The 18,059-nt window shown below is 33.4% G+C and overlaps 1 protein-coding gene across 4 annotated transcripts; it reads left to right on the top strand.

Moving 5' to 3' along the window:
- The first annotated feature begins 624 nt into the window (after positions 1-624).
- On the top strand, positions 625-4,854 carry LOC106767430 (transcription termination factor MTERF5, chloroplastic-like). Of its 4 annotated transcripts, none has more exons than XM_022783223.1 (2): positions 625-2,416; positions 4,161-4,854. In XM_022783223.1, exon 1 carries the CDS (start codon positions 1,575-1,577, stop codon positions 2,352-2,354), a length of 780 nt encoding a protein of 259 aa, XP_022638944.1. In that variant the 5' UTR covers positions 625-1,574; the 3' UTR covers positions 2,355-2,416; positions 4,161-4,854. The 4 variants fall into 4 exon arrangements, with proteins under 4 accessions (XP_022638944.1, XP_022638943.1, XP_014507809.1 ...); XM_022783222.1 differs by lacking the exon at positions 4,161-4,854 and adding an exon at positions 2,579-3,018; XM_014652323.2 differs by lacking the exon at positions 4,161-4,854 and adding an exon at positions 3,047-3,550 and having other exon boundaries at positions 626-2,416.
- The last annotated feature ends 13,205 nt before the right edge of the window (positions 4,855-18,059 follow it).

Here is an 18,059-nt window from a genome sequence, read left to right as displayed (position 1 = left end):
CCTACGGCTAAATTGACCTTTGCCTTATGGGCCTGGCAACCTTACTTAAAGCCCAGTTGGTCTTAAAATTATAAGGTCCTTACAATGACTAATTCAACAACTTGCAAGACTAATTTGTCTCCACATTAACACAAAGACACCTAATTGTTTAAGTTGTTGTTGGAAGAACCTTGAGAATTTGTTGCCCCTCTCCTAAGGCTAAACTGACCTTTGCCTTATGGGCCTGACAGCCTTAGTTAAGGTCCAGTTGGTCTTAAAATTATAAGGTCCTTACAATGGCTAATTCAACAACTTGCAAGACTAATTTGTCTCCACATTAACACAAAGACACCTAATTATTTAAGTTGTTGTTGGAAGAACCTTGAGAATTTGTGGCTCTTGAATAATTGATGTCATAGAAACAATGTCTAATCTTGGAATAACCTTAACTAAACATTAGAATAACACAGTTAAAGCCACTTGGGTTTTGGGACACAGCTTTCCATAACTTTTTATTTGTCCAGTACAAAACTGTAAGAAATGTCTTCTTAGAGAAGATGCATGATAAACGGATGTGGTAGAGAGAAAAAATAGATGAAAACGAGATATTTCCATGAATGAAACAAAATCCTATACGCAATAGAACAAAACCGCACTACAAATTTCAACCATCAAACCCCATCTCTGTTACACCAAAAGGCATCTTAAAACAGTGTTATTCAGAACTAAATTAAATATATATTCTAAGACTTTTTGGAAGATTTGGTAGCTTTAGATGGAGATTTGGGCTTCTTATAAATTTTATCAGACTTCTTCAAAAGCAAAACAGGATTAATACCGGGAAGGCAACACAGAGAGGCAAAGGCCGCGGTGGAACTCTCCTTTGTCGACAGGGTCACGGTGGCAGCGGTCGCGTGTCACGGTAGGGTCATGTGCGAGTGTAGGATGATCCAGCCAACCATGTTCGAGGTGATGGCGGCAATGACTAAACGCGATGGCGATGACAACTAAGCGCGACCGGCGATGAGGACTTTGGGCGACAACGATGGCAACACGTTGTGGGAGGAAGGTGAGACAGTGTGAATCGCAAGACTCGAACCTTAACATTACGAGAAGAAGGGGCTTAAACACAAGGATTTGTTTTGGTGGCTGGAAATTCGAAATAGACAACCTAATAAATAGTTTGTTTGTTCGTTGACGCCAAATAAAACATTCATTCATTCTCGTTCACTAAACTAATGCAATCTCTAAAGTCACACCCTGCTCTTTTATTTTCACTTTTTAATCAATTCTCTTCTCAGTCTCTGACATCCTTCCTCTCTTTCTCAACTAAATGCCGTTGCCTACACTTCAACGAAACCACTTCAATAATTGATTACCTAAATTCCAACTTCCAGTTCTCCAAAACCCAATCCCTTTATATCACCAAACGTGTTTCACGGGGCAAATTCCCTTAAAACCCCTTATCAGTGCTCACTTTCTTCAAACAAATAGGCTTTTCGCAAAGCCAGATTCTCTCCGTGATTCATCAAAGACCCCAGGTACTGTTTACAGACGTTGACAAAATCTTAAGATCCAAAATTGAGTTCTTTCAGATGTCTGGATTCCAGGGTCGCGAGTTATGCAGCTTCATTTCAAAGAATCCCTCCATTTTGACTCATAGCTTGAAGAAAACATTGGTCCCCTCAGTTGAAGCTATTAGGAAAATTGTGTGCGACCAGAAAGATTTTATTCTTGTGTTGCACAGATGTGGCTGGATACTCCCAAAGTACAAAAGGTTTATGGATAATGCCGTCTTCTTGGAGAGGTGTGGCATTCTTGGGACTCATCTTGCATTGCTACTCAAACTTCACCCAAGGCTTATCATTGCACAGCAGTCCACTATTGAAAACCGTGTTTCTCGAGCTGTAGACGTGGGTTTCCGTGAAAATTCAAGAATGCTTGTCCATGCAATTCTTACATTAAGTTGTTTGAGTGTTAAAACATTTGAGAGAAAGCTGAAACTAATTAATAGTTTCGGGTTTTCCAACGATGAGGGCCTACAAATGTTCAAGAGAACCCCGACTTTGTTCAGAACATCCGAGATGAAGTTGAAAGTTGGAATGAAATTCTTCTTGCACACAGTTATGCTGCCCAAGTCAGTCCTTATTCACCAGCCTCGGATTTTAATGTACAGCATGGAGGATCGCGTGCTTCCTCGATATAAAGTCTTCCGGTTGTCGAAATCAAAAAATCTCTGCAAGAAAGTCCCCAGTTATATTCATGTGTTGTGCTTGTCTGAGGAGATGTTTTTGGACAAGTATATATCACAGTTCAGGGAAAATGCAGAGGAGGAGTTATTAGTAGCATACAAGGGTCATTATCTGGAGGCATAACCATACCTTCAATTCTGTTTTTTTACTCTTCTACAGGAAGCCTGGGCAATTTGGGACCAACAGTAAGTATTTGAGAATTACTCATAATGTATGTCTCTGTTTCATTTGCTAGGGACAAGTTATGATCCCGTTATGGTTATGATTTGTGAACCATCCTTTAACACTCCGATCGCATATTTCAATCAAAGTAATGTGTTTCTTTTTCATATATGCTCCTACCCAAGGTTTTGAAAAGCGGTACGCAACTATGATTTCAGCTGCAACATCAATGTTTTTGGAATGTATGTGACTGAAATTGTAGCCACATAATTATGAGAGGCTACAACGGGGTGGTAGTGATATCATTCAGAAGCAGACTGCAAATTTTACCCTGTTAACGTTTTCTTCCATTGCATAGTCTTCTGTGCAAATTCTGTTTCGTCTCTTTTCTTCGTTTTTTTTTCCTCGAGGAGAAAACTGTACTACTCTTATGATGTTGGATGGAGATACGGAGTTGTAACAGCAGCGGTTCTTTTTCAGCTCGATAAAGGATAGCTGTAACATTTCTGCAGACGGCCATAGTACTATCATAATCAACAAATTATTTGAATAACATATTTTAACAATTACAACAATTTTGTATGCCATATTTATTTTCTTAAAATTTTAAGATTATGTTGATCTTTACAACCTGACCTTATATTTCAATTCAGCATGATACTTCTGTTGATGCTTTCTCATGTGGCAAGAGCATTGGTGACTGTGTTCCCTGGCCTCTACAAAACAGGCGCTTGGACTGATCCAATTTATACTATCCAGTGGAGAAGAAGAAAATATACTCATGCTACGGTTACATGTTGAGAGCCCAGGAAAGTCTGGTTCTAATCACCCTTGAATCCGCAAATTGAATCTAGACATAATATATGTTTTTCTGAATGGATAGCATATATTTTTATCTTAATACAAATTAAAACTCGGGCATATTGTGAATTATGGCTCATATTTCAACAACCTTCATATGTGCAAAATTTTAATTCATATTGTGGATCATCTTTTTGGAATTATGAATTTCCTCTATGCTATGCTGCAAATCTGAACAATGTCAGTAGTAACAATATGCCCACCCAGTTGTTGCATCTATTAGCGTTGAACCATCTTTACAAGATGATAAACCAAATGGTTGACCAGGATAGAAAATTCGAGAAACAACCTGCTATATGACAAGAACAGAGTTTTTAGTTCTAGCTGCCACAATATTCTAACCAGCTAGTTCAACCACTAAATTCATATGTTCAATAGCCATACTGTGAGCAGTTTCACAACCATGTACTAAACAGCCTTTGTTGTCACCTTTGCAAAATTTCAACACCAACAACCTAAGACATCAAGTGTCTGTTAACAATAAGTAATATATAAATGATTGAACAGAGAGGGCAAAACCTGCAAAGGCTAGATGAAAACCTGTAGAAAATAAGGCAACAATAGATTGAAGATAACCAACAGAAGGGTGAAGAGTTTATTATAATTTAAGATAAAAAAGAGAGAGAGAGAGAGAGAGAGAGAGAATGTGCTAATTGAGAAAGAAAAAGAAAAAGAATGTGAAGGATGTGTTGAGATAGCTAAGTGCATATCGTCTGATGATGACCATGATGACCACTGTAATACAGATGTCAATGCAGAATAACAGCAAATTGAGTCAAAAGACAATTACAACATCTACTAAACATCCAAATTATTTGATTCACATATGGTGACTATACCATTCTCAACACAATATGACCTAACAATGGAGTCTACTTTTTCATTAGAGTTATCTATTCTTTGCAGTACTGATGCAGATTCTCTCCCAAACTTTACTACTGTTGCTGACACACCTTCTGATGCTCGTGATAGTGTAGAGTTAGATGTTGTTGTACTTATTATACCTATAGAGAATGTCCCGAAAAGTTTTAAGATACTCGCACTGACATATATATATCTACATATTGATGGATAAGTTGATAATTTTGATTTTGCTGCTGAAATTTCAATTGATGGTATTTTAGATTTCATTGTTAATGAAGATTTTGTTTTTTCTCATCCTTCTCCACAAACATTCAACGAGAAGAGTAACAATGGAAGAAAAAGAGGTTAAAACACCATCAGACGACTTAAATAGAGAGCATAGCAAAGCATCGTGTGATAGGCCTGTATTGTCTGATGGGCTCACAATCATTGCAGCTAGACCTGTTTTAACGCCTAGTTCTGCACATGATGAGCAACAAGATGATCTAATAATAGAGGTTGATCTCTTTAAGTCGTTGGATGATTGTAATGTTGTTGATAGATAGTGATGAGAATGCAATGATGAAACCAAGTGTAGTAGTAGAATCACAAAGAGATGGATCTCAATTTCATATAATAAGGGATATTAAGTGACAGGAGAAGTTGTTGCATTGAAAACCTACCATTAGACCAAAAGATATAGTTGCTAATTTAGGTGCAGCAACTCTTATTTATTTTGACTTAGTTGAACTGGTTTATATCACGGGGTTAATTGATGTTACCGACGATAATCACATTGTTCATGATGAAAATCCCATTTATGTGGACTCTGCTACCCATTGCTGAATTATGTCCTTATCACTAGGCAAAAAATTATTGATAAGCAAAACTTATAAGTTGGATCATTTCATTGATGTTATGGAACAATTGATGCAACTTGAAGAATCTTTACATTTGCAAACCATAAATTAGAGTTTAGAAAGAGACATGATAATAAAGAGATTGATTTTTAGCTAATCTTGCCATTAATTGGTTTTTTTTTTCTTTTCTATAATAACATGTGGTGGACTGAGGGCATTTCGTATCAAGCATATCTGTTAGCTAATGTTGATGTACAATCTTTTGCCAAGAATAAGATTGCCAACTTTTACCCTAAAAAATAAAAACAATTAAAAACAGCAGGAAAATGTTTAGCTTATAAGAACCCTTAAGGGGGTTCAAATTCTTGTGATGATCGGAGTCTTTTCTTATACTCAGTTAATACCTCCTCCTTAAGGATTTCCATGCCTTGTTAGATAAATTTCTTATTGTTTGTTTTTTTAAGTTGAATTAAAATAAACACAAATTAATACGTAACGCCATAAAAATATCGGAGAATCGAATGTGTAAAATTTTAACTAGGTATTAACAGTTTTTTTTTTTTTTTTTTATTGCAACCAGCCATTAACTTGAACTCAGTCATTACATGAATGTGTTGTCTCTATAAAGGAATAAAGATAAACATAATAATTGTGGTTCTATTAGACAGAACATAGAAAGATGTGAAAATTTGTAGCAGTTGGCGCCTCTTTCACTCTGCCGCTACCGCTGACACCTCCATGGGAGTGGTTGTCGGGAAGGGCCGGAGGGTGGTAGTACTTACGGCCTGTTTGGGAACAGTTAGAGTGAAACCTTGCGACAACCCTAACCCCTTGGTCAAGGATGCCCACAAGCTTCCCCATGCCCATAACTGCTCCCAATCAAACTCAAGAACCACACACCCTCTTTTCTTTTCTCTCTAAATTTCTGGGGCGAATGAGAGAAAAAAGGGAAGGGTGTGTTACAAAAAGACGAGAGACATAAAAATAGTATATATAGAGAAAGATCGTTGTTTGTCGAGGAAGAACAGAGTGGCCTCAGATATTTATAGTTCGTTTCTTTCTTCTTCGTATTTTTAATATTATTTGGTTTGTGATGGTTGACTTGTTGAATTTGAACCGCGTTTCTATCTTTAAGCATCCTATATTTGACTAATTGCTTCCTTTTTTTTTTTTTTAAAAGGGGTTTTCCTATTTTTAATTGTTTACTTTATTGTAATTACTATTATTAATGTGCACAGATTGAATCGCCGGTCAAGCCAAGTAAATAAAGTTCACTTATGTTGAAATTAACAAAAGGTTAGTAACTAACGTAGGTTACCTTTTAAGACTTCTAACGATTTGCACGATTTTTCTCAAAATTTGGTCAAACCGAGTTTTAATTCAGAAGTGTAGTTCTGATAAGTCTTTCATAGAAGATTCTTTTAGTTTCCTTCGAATACGAGTTTGGGAAAATATGTGTCACGCTTTTATTTTTTATTTGAATTTTTGTTACATTTTTTTAAAGGGTTCGTTCGCCAAATACGGAGTCTACAGCACGATGATCAAATAAATATATTATTTGTTATTATTATATTTCTCTACAATATCATTATTTATATGGGTTAGTAAAGAGATTTAGAGCTAATAAATACAAATAATATGTTCAAGTCATTTTGAATTCTTTAATGATTTTTTTATTTAAAAGATTGTTTTGATTAAAATTTATTATAATTATTTTATTAAGTATGAGATACAAAAATATGTTAAAAAATATTTTTTTAGTTCATAAATGTTTTTTAGTTATTTTGAGATGTATTAGTGTATTAGACATAAATTAAGCTAACAAAGGTGTGAGAATAAATTGATTAAAGTTTCATCAAACCTTATAAATAAAATAAGAAATAATAAACAATCAAAATCACAAAAAATCAAACCAAGTATTGTATGGAGAATACAAAAAGAACATATAGAAGTGGAGAAGTTTGGCTTAGCCAAACTAAATTTGGCTTAGCCAAACTAAATTTGGCTTAGCCAAACTAAATTTGGCTAAGTCATGAAGAGGAAATGAACAATAAAAACTGAACCTTGTAGTTTTTTCTATCTTTTTTCATAAAAAAAGTTTTGATGACGCATAAATATTTATGATAAAAGATAATTTAGGACAAATATATTTATAGATGTTTTATTTGATATATCTTTGGTTCCCTTGATGCCAAGTTGCCCTAACTTATTATCTCTAGCAAATCTTATGAATACAATCAAACACACACAAAAGGTCAAAGTAGAAGACATGGTATACCTCAACAAGGATAAGCAATCCAATATCTCGTTCTTAGAGGAATAAATCTAGGAGCCTAGAAGGTTGAGACAATTAGACAAAGATGGTGGTGAAACCCGCGATAGTACTTTATTTATTGTTATAGAAAAGGAGCACAGAAGTCAAAACATCACAACGTCTCAATTTATAGATTACATAACATCCAACAATCACCAACAAGCAACAATTCATTTCAAATTTCTAATAGTGCAACTCCCGAAATTATATACTATTTTAGAGTCTAAAGTAACAGGAGTGCAGTTCTAAAGCTTGATAGGAAATCTTGTGAGGTAAGGGAAGCTAATTTGTCATTCATATATGTAATAGAAAATTTTAATCTGTTATTGTTGTGGTTATATGGTTATATGATAACTTGGATATGCTAAATTGAGAAAATAGTGCTAAATTGAGAAAATAGTAATTGTTTGTGATTCATGGTGTAATCTTGATGTTGTATGATTGTGTGAATGTTGTGTGAGTTCATATCTGTTGAATTTGTAATGGATTTAATGCAAAACTGTGTTGATGGTGATATTTGTGAAAGGGAGAGGTTGAAGTACTACTTTGTGGTCCAAATTGATGGGTGTTGGTATACAAATTTTTAGAACAATGAGTTAAAAAGGCAATTTTGTAGTTTCATGAGTGGTATAAAGTCTTTCATAAATGGTTTATACTCTTAGATGGTCAAATTTTGATGTCAAGTGGAGAGAAAGAAACTAAGTTTTTTTATACTTGTTTTAGGGTGAAATTAGGAGGTTTTAATAGACAAATTTATGTAAAAATGGTTGGTCTGGAAAAAAAGAAGCTTGAGGTTAGTTTAGAAGTCATTAAAGACTTGTTGAAGTTGTAAAACCAGTAAATTCTAGTGTGGAGTTCAATGATGGACTAGTGAGTGGGTATTTGCATGTTTTTGGTCGAAATACGAGGGTTTTGAGTGATGAATTTCTATAGGAGTGGTTTTAGAGAAAAACCTGATATTTGGGGTTGGTGTCTAAGCCATTTAAAACTTGTATAGCCTTTTTATTCAACTAAATCTAAGGTAAAATTTTTAGAATATGATATATGAGTTTTAGTTGTAAATTGATTTGTTGAACCTTGATTCCTTACCAAATCATCAAATTGGTATCTAATTTAAGTTATAAACATGTATTTAAATCATTCTCATTGTCTAGGATGCCATTTTGATTATTTGGATAGGTATTAGGGTCAAACAAAGCTAGTTTTAGAGTTTTTGATTTTTTGTTATAGGGCTCAACTCCACCATTCCAATGGTGTTGGGGTAAGTGCTAGGATTGTAAGGCTGAGCACACCATTCTAGTGGTGTTGGGGCAGAGGGCCAGGAAAGTAGCGTTAAGCGCCACTTCCAATGGGGATAGGACTGAGAGCCATAATGTTGGGGCTAAGAACTAAGGGTACAATATTGGTTTTTGATCTCTGTTTTCTTGTTCTTATTGGCTTTTTAGTTTTATTTAGTACTTTGATAACTTGATTAGGTTTTTTTATTGGTTCTTTCAGTGGTTGTTCAATGGATTCATGAATTTGGTATGCAATGAGACTATGTATATGATTAAGTATGGTGCAAACATATGGTAATATGTATAATGATATTCGAATAATATGGGAAGTGTAGATTTTAAGTATTAAGTGAGAAAGGAATTCCAAGGAGGAATATCCTAAGTTGGTTATGTTGTGTTATGTATTGAAGTAGGGGCTTCGAGATTGGGAAATAATCCTAACACTCTCAATAACTCCATCTCATCTAGAGATGAATGATTATGTTGTGGAAAGTAACAGGAGGTCCTGGTTTATAGTCACTGGTTTTGGCCATAGATGTTTGACGGATTAACCTTGGTGTATGGCATTATTGGTGGTGGTTAAGGATGTGATTATTATTTTTGAGCAGGTTGCTCCACCATACATGAGTGCAAGTTCTCATGAGTCCCACATCAATGCATCTATTCGAACAGTAAAAGTTTCAAAGTGGAAGGGATTAGTTTCAGTACTGATTGATTCATAATATGCATGTATATTGTTATTATTTTAAATTTTATGTATAATCTTTTGATCATTTAGCTTAGCCTTGCGTTTTGTGTTATTTGACTTGGGGTATGTTTCCCTTTTACAATGATCACCTAAATGGTGTGGGCTTAGGTGGTGTATCTGGGGAGCAAGTGCTAGTTGGTAGCGGAGATGAAGCATAGAGTAGGAAGTTCTGACTTTTTCTTTTGTTTGTAAGGTTTACCTTACTCTGTTGGCTCAGTATAGTATGTATTCTTCTAGTATAAAAAGGTGTACGTATGAATTTTTCTATTATAAATTATTTATGAATATTTTTAATGGGAATTTTATATGTTTTCCTCGAGTTAACTGTTGTGTAATATCAAGAATGTGATATCTCCTATAGTAGTTAAATACTATGAAATTTTGGGATGTTACATAAAGGAGAAGAATGAAAGCTTGAAGGTGTGTTTTTAAAGGTGTACAATAACACCTATTTATATATGTTGGAAATGGGTCAGATAGCCATAACCCATTGAAAAATCTACAACAAAACCAATATACCCACCATGGCATGCAGATGAAAAATCATGTGGCTTGCAGACAACACTCACAATGGTTATGCAATAGGGGTCATTGCTGAAAATGAAGGAATGAATCTCACATTGCACCTTATCTTTCTTTAAGATTTTAAGTAACTTTTTGCAATACTTAATTTCCAGCAATGCCCCACATATTGCAAAAGGAAAAAAGACAGTAGAAAGGAAAGATGAAAATCTTAGGTCTCATATAAGATATAATGCATCAAAGTTGGTATAACAAGCTGTATGAACCAATCATAGATTTAGAAATTTAACACAAAAAGACATTAACATGTGTTAGCAGTTTATCAATCCCTCCACAATTTTTGTTGTTATCATTGTGTTGCATTTACTAGGTCATGCGTGTTCCCGATATTCATGAGTGTTTTAGAGAGCATACTAAGATCTCATACAAGCAGTCTCACATGATACTCATACATGTGATTTTATCAAGTGTGTGCTACAAATCATACACCATCTATAAAAGATATAACTTTGTTTAAACTAAACTCCTTACACCAAATAGAATTTTAATTACAATGTTTAACCTCTCAATACATAGGAATAGATATAATTTATTTAAAATCAATTTAGTGCTATCAAAACTAATAAGTGACTTAGTTTTACCCATATGAACCTTATTCATGGGATCTTCAATCATAAAGATTGGGTTACTATTACTTGTTTGTTTGCAACTGGCTTAACCCTCATTCCTCTTGATGTTTCTAAAATCATGTTTCTTCCAAGGGGTTTAGTAAGAAGATTTGTTAGACTCTGTTCTGATTTCGCATAATTAATGGAAATAGTTTCATTCTTTAGCATCAACTTTACCAAATTATGATGTGAATCCAACGGTATAGAAGAAAAAAGAAGTGACATGATTTTTAATGAAGTTCAATTTTCATAATTTCAACTCAAGAAAATTAATAATATTTGTTGATTTCGAGAGGCTAACAAACATGTTTTTGACTGCACTAATGTTACTTTATTTTATTTTGGTCTATTATAAAAAACGGCATGAATGAGATGTTACAATACTAAGAATGTGAACAATTAGCTTTGCAATTGTGAACTGAGTTTTATTGGTTGGGTGAATTTTGGTTGTCATAATTTAAATCACAATCCACCATTAAATAAAGACATCATTATTAGCTTTAGTGGATCACTATTAGTTTAAGTGAAATCATTAGTAGTTTAAGTAAGATCATTCTTAGCTTAAATAAGATATAACTACAATGGATCCTTTATAACTTTGATGACTAATGCTTTTATATAAGTTAAATCGTTTTTATCAATAAAAAAAAGTGAAATTTTATTCAGAAATAATTAAGTTTATCTCTTTTGTGTGTTTTTCTTTTTCTAAATTAACTTGTATGTTTATATAGTTATACAAAGTATTTCTCCCCTAAGGCTTATGTTTTAGTTTGTATTCTTAATTTTGAAAATGTTTTGTACATTTTATTACTCATATGTGTTATATTTATTTGTCTGAAGTGTCACACAGTATGACCTCATGTACCTACCCACTACATAGGTGGCAAACATGGATAACAGTTGTGAGGAGAAACATGGCCCTCAAAATGCCAGGTTGTAGGTTATGTTTCATTTTCTTTTCGGTGTGGAGAGGAGATGAGGAAATGAGTTGTTACAAATTTAGAAGCTTAGTCCTCTCTAACAGTAGCAGAATTTCAGTGAGAATGCAACACTATTAGTCATCTATTTCTGCTTCAATTCTATGACATTACCTACCCTGCTATACTTATTTCCCTGACAATTTTATCTAATACATGCAAAATGAAAACAGGTATGATTCTATTAAATGGATACTCAAAATTAGTAATTAATCAACTTAACAATAACACCTAAACTACAAACAATGTGAGGGTCTAGCTGGCTTAGCCACAAAAGTTCAGTGTTGTATGGATATAGAGGTACTGCATTCAGATATCTATGTCGAAGTTTGAAATCAAATTGCCAAAGAGAATGTCGGAGATGCTTCTTATATTATCATAATAAATGCAAAAGCTACAATATCACAAATAAAAATGAGATTATTAATGAAAGTTCTCAAACAATGAAATGACCTTGTTCTGAGAACTTCAGGTAATTCTGGGTTCGCAGCGGCTGGAGTGTTTTGAAGTATCAAACATCAAGGTTCTGTCATGCAAAAAATTGAAGACCCTTTCAACAGTATTTTTTCCACGCTCGTCATGTTTGTGCAATACAATGATACAACCTTTGAAGAAAACAAATCAATAACCGCTCGACTAGTAGACACTAGGGACACATACAAAAACACCCTCGGGGAGAAGATTCCACTGCGTTTATCATGTTGAACAGAGACATGGAGTTGCAAGAGAAGCAGTTAAATGAATTTTCAACATATTTTAACAATTGCAACAATGTGGTATTTATTTTATTTAACTTAAAGCTAATATTGACCATCACAACCTGAGCTTCTATTTCAATTCAGCAGGAAAATGTTTCAACTTTAAGAAGCCTTGATCTGGGTTAAAATCTTGGTGTGATTATGGAAAAATTGTCTGAATTAATATCTATTACACAAGGTTTGTTATTCCTTTGAGGATACTGATCACAAAATTTCTGTGGTTTTATTAGGTCTATTGACCTGTTTACAGATTTTATAGCAAAATTATTGATTGTCAAAATATAATGAATAGGAATGAGTATGTAATTCAGATAAAGGGTACCGAAGTGTCAAAATTGTTACATGGAAATAACTTGAACTACATGAATGTATTGGCTGGCTACAAAGGAACAATAAAAAAAATAAAAAACATGTTTCTGTCAAACAGAACAAAGAATTATGTCAAAATTTCTAGCAGTTGCAACCTCTTTGACACCGGCGGCATCGTTGGCACCGCCATGGGAGTGGTGGGCGTGGTTGTCGGAGAGAGACGGAGGGTGGTAGTACTTGCGGCCTGTTTGGGGGCAATTAGAGTGAAACCTTGCGGCAATCCTGACCCCTTGGTCAATAATCTCCACGAGCTTTCCCATGCCCCTGACTACTCTGGATCAATCTCAAAGGCGCACACCCTCTTTTCCTTTCTCTTTTCTCTGAATTTCTTGATTGTAGAGAAATTCGAACAATGAAGAGGAGAGAGGAGGATTTTTGTTTTTTTTTTTTTTATATGGGAAAACAGAGTGGCGTTCATATATACGCTTTTCTCAACTCTCTGGGGCAGTGTGTTTCTTTGTTTCTTCCTTTTATATTTATTATTTTGGTTGGCATGCTTGAGAGTTGTTCAGAACCGCGTTTTGGTATGCTTCCTTTGACTAGTTCACAAAAGGACGATTCTTTTCTTCTCATTTAATATTTAATTGAAATTATTATCAAAAATTAGTGATGATAATTGATTAGTATATATTTAAAACAAAAAGTGGAGTAAAAATTAAATAATAAATATATTAATTTTTACATTAAATTAATGTTAAATAGCATGACATTAAATATTATAACGCTATGAAAATTTATATTTGGCTTAAATCCTTAATTGGTCTCCATGTTAGCAGAGAATTTTCAGTTTAGTACCCGCTTTTAAAAGTGTATACATTGGGTTCCCATGTTTTGCAATTTGTGTCAATTTAGTGAATTAATGACACTTCAAACAAGTTTGTAACGGCAATTGGAAGGTGTCCAAATGTTCAAACAGTTAATAAACATGCTGCAACTCAAATGACTTGTCCACTTGCAATTTTCAAGCCAAATTGATGGTTCAAAGGGACTAAATTGACACAAATTGCAAAACATGGGACCCAATGTATATACTTTTAAAAGCGGTACTAAACTGAAAATTCCCTCTTAACATGGGGACCAATTAAGGATTTAAGCCTTTATATTTATTTCCTAAGTTGGTATAGTTATAAATATGTAAGTAATTTTGGAAAAGTCATATTAATTTATGCTAAAATATAATTTAGAACATAAATAGAAAAAATTATTATGTATCTATAACTATATAAAAAATATTTCTTCGTACATATTTTATTTTTAAAGTAAAATATGGTAAAATAATTTGTTTTATTTTCTTATAGACTTAAGTGGGTATCTTTTATCATTTTATTTGTTTATATAACTTAAAATTATAGTATTTGTAACATTTCAATTTAGTAGTATAAAATTATTAAAATAAAATGTACATAGATAAGAACTTACAAGAAACTTGAGACTACTGAACAATAGATTATATCCTTGATGGACCAAAGACTATTTATCCTATTATTTTTCTCTCTCAAGCAAATGCTGAATTCCCTTAAAGATGTCCTTTCCAAGGTCACACCATTTATGTGATCATTGCAAAAGAGATAACAAACACAAAGCAGACAACACAAAAGCAAGGATAAGCTAGTGGATAAGCAATTCATCTTAATTAAAGAAAAATCCATCATACATTATATTACACATACGAGATAAACATTCATCCTAAAATGCCACAAACTTAGACTTGACCATCCGAATACAGTATGAATGTCGAACTATTGGTAGTCTGTGCACTTGTAATGATAATACAACTGGCTGAAACCAAGCTACCATACAAGGTTAATCCATTTCAGTTGCATATGACCTTGACCGATGCCCATAGACAAGGACCTCTCGCTACTCTCATCACATGTTTCACCTCTCTCTACTTAAGAATGGATGATCATCAGAGTATCATAATAGACTACCAATTTAAAGCTCCATACAGTCATACTACAACAACAACAACAACAATATTAGACACCAGCATGTAACCCCTCTACGAGGATCATGGAATTACATCCATCAATACCATTCACATAATCAACCATATATTCATTATCATCATATCCATCTCATAATCACATATATAATCCTATGCATAATGATATACATAATCTTGTTTTCAATTCATATTATGAATCAATTCATACTCCACAATAAGTAGTATAAACCAATCATTCAAACACTCACATACATTGAACACACTTTAAGAAAATATATAAAACCTTAGTTGAAAATATGATATTTTGGCTCAGCCACCATGACTCGCTTAGCGAATACAGAAGCACTGGGTTCTGTAACACCCCAAATATTTTAAGGGTATTACTAGTAGAAAAAACCAAATTAAATTGATATTTGATCTAAACAACCAAACTTTATTTCGATTCAACCAAAGTACGGTTCCAAACTTACAAACTTTAAACAATAGTCTTCACCGCTTAGCATAAGTTCGAAATTAAACTTTCAAGTCTTACACAACATATTTTTCTTATACAAATTTATTCTTTTTACAAAAACCCTTGAATTTTTTTCCTAGCATGTCTCTCATCATCCCTAAGTTTTTTCAACTGCATCTACAACATTATCTGCTTCATGTATAACATGAGTTATACGATCATAGCACAAACAAATAAGAGTAAGCTAACCAGAACATACAATCATTAAACTTACTCATAATATATAATTCAATCATGTATTAAACACAATTATTCCAATGCCATTAATTCATATTTTCTTGATTTCTTTCAATATCATCCTTCTCGTTTCCCTAAACTTTACAAGTATACCATGCTTACTCACGAAGCCTTATGGTCAGACCGCTCTATACCTGCTTCTGTAAGACTTAAATGTGCATATGTCAAAGCCTTATGGTCAGATCACTCTCTGCCTGCTTTCATAAGCCTCATGAGTCACTCTACTTATATCCAGGTCTTATGGTACAAACTAAATATACTACTCCTAGTAGTAAACATCATTTTGTAATTAATGATTTCTTATATCCACCCCAACATTTCATAAATTCAACAAATCATATCATCTCATCCACCTAACTCAATCATATTCATTTTGCAATCATAAATTGGTAATAACCTATTTCCGTGTCAATATCCAAAATTTATAAAATCAAATAAACCTATTATCATAATCTTCTTATAATCTTATTTTTCTCATAATAAGTACAACCACAACACAATTTTACCAATCAAAGGTTATAGATCAACTATGATGTTACATAAAAGTCTGTTCCTAGTACATGTTCCACATTGAAGATCTAAATTGGTAAGTTGAATCATAGTTTACCTAGAATTGTGGGTAAAAATTTCAATATGATATAATAATTAATAAAGTGAAAATTTGAAATTTTGCATCCGTAATTCAAAAACATAAAAAATAAAGTTATTTTGACATACTTAATAAAAACAACTTAGTTTCTAAATAAAATTTCGAAGATACATCAATATATCTTAGGAACTACATATTTAAGTTTTAAGTTAACCCAACGGTTAACTAGGTAGAGATTGAGATTTTACTTAGACAACTCAAGAATAGTATTCAGGTGGGTTATCGCTATGTCTAAAAAACGGAATTGATTCCTCTAAGTACAAAAATTCATTTATAAATCTATGTGGTCAAATATAGTAATATATCTCAGGAATAATCTATCAAAATTTCAACTTAATCTAAAGGTAAACAAAGAGGGAATTTAGATTTTTCCAAGAGAACTTAGAGATAGAAATAAAGTGATAGTCATTCTGCCCAAAATTTCAAGATTGCTTCCTCTGAGTACAGCCCTCAAATTAAAATTCCTGACGGTCAAGTTACTTACTATATCTTATGAACCATATATTAAATTTCCATATTGATCTAACGGTAAACTAAGTGGCAATTGGAGTTTTACTAAGGTAGCTTCGAAAATGGAAAACATGGTCAAAATTTAAATTTCACAATTTGATTGAGTATTTATCCCAACATTTTTATAGTTCACATATTGAACATAATAAAATGCATCCATCACAAATTTTATATGAATTGAGTATATTACAAAATAAATTAGTAGTACATAACCTGTTCAATAAGAATTAAGTTAAAAATTCGTCGAGTAGACTTCCAAGAAAGAGAGGTGTGTCACAATGGACAACTTAAGTACCAAGTCTTTCCTAGCCAAAATGTTCCTCAACTAGTTTTTAACAAATTTCTTATTCACAAATTCAAAATAATGACATAGTTTTTCCTTAACAATACTAACATTTAAATTCAAGACATAAATAGTTATACATCCAACATATAGACATACACAAAAAGTCAAAGCATGGATAGTCATATAACAATATTAAATCATTAACATAAAAGCATAAAAGCATAGTAAGGTTAGCTCCTCTTGATTCTCGCTTCTTCATGGATGAAGAGCACCTCTTCAGAAACTCTTGTTAATTTCTCTACAACTTTGATTCTAGCCCTAAAATCTTCTTATTATCGACATTAATTTAACGTCGAATTTAAAAAAATTGACGTCGAATCAGGAGACATTAAATTGACGTTAAATTTAAAAAATTCGACATTAATTTAACATCGAATTTTGTCAATATACGACGTTATTTAACATCGAATTTTGTCAATATGCGACGTTAAATAACGTCGATTTTTGTCAATATACGACGTTAATCAATTATTTTTTATTTTTTTTAAATAATTGTGATCGTCTTTTACAGCTCTACGAGACCTGAAAAGTAGAAAAAACAACAATTTTCAGTTTTTGTATTTTATAAAGCATGTATTATGAACAGTATAGGATCAATCAAAGAACAATAACAAACAACAAAGAAGTTCAATCAAACATCAAACAATATTAACAAACAAGTTCAACCAAACAACAACAACATCAAACAAGTTCAAGAAATAAGTTCTTCAAAACGAAAATGAAAATTGTAACGCCCCAACAACTTACAGGGAATATTGAATGCCCTACACATCAACACGAGGCTTTTTAGTGTGCTTTGTCCTCACTCGCACACTTTCCAGGAAAACTTTCCAAAAGGTCACCCATCCCTAAATTACTCCAGGCTAAGCACGCTTATCCATGGAGTTCTTATGGGTTAGGCTACCGAAAAGCAAATGCATTTGTTGATATGAGTAGCCAAATTAATTCCTTTAAGCTATCCTTCAACCGTATAGTCCCATACCTATACAGTCTCTAGATCCCTCTCATTTTGGTATATGTTCGATTCTTCCATGTGCCCCTTCCACTGGAAGCCTGCTAAGAGCCGCTCCTTGTCTATGCCTCTTGCGCCGACAATCACTCCCCGCCCTCGTCAGTGTCAGGTGTCACATGCCCACCAGCTTCCACTTGATTCGTCCTCGAACCACACCGTACTGGGAGAGGCTAGGCTCTGATACCACTTGTAACGCCCCGACAACTTACAGGCTGCCCCTACACATCACCACGAGGCTTTCTAGTGTGCTTTG

Source organism: Vigna radiata, chromosome 7 (genome assembly GCF_000741045.1).
Source record: "Vigna radiata var. radiata cultivar VC1973A chromosome 7, Vradiata_ver6, whole genome shotgun sequence".
Lineage (NCBI taxonomy): Eukaryota > Viridiplantae > Streptophyta > Magnoliopsida > Fabales > Fabaceae > Vigna > Vigna radiata.
The sequence above is the reverse complement of the archived record's forward strand: the minus strand, read 5'-3'. Positions and strand labels throughout refer to the sequence as shown.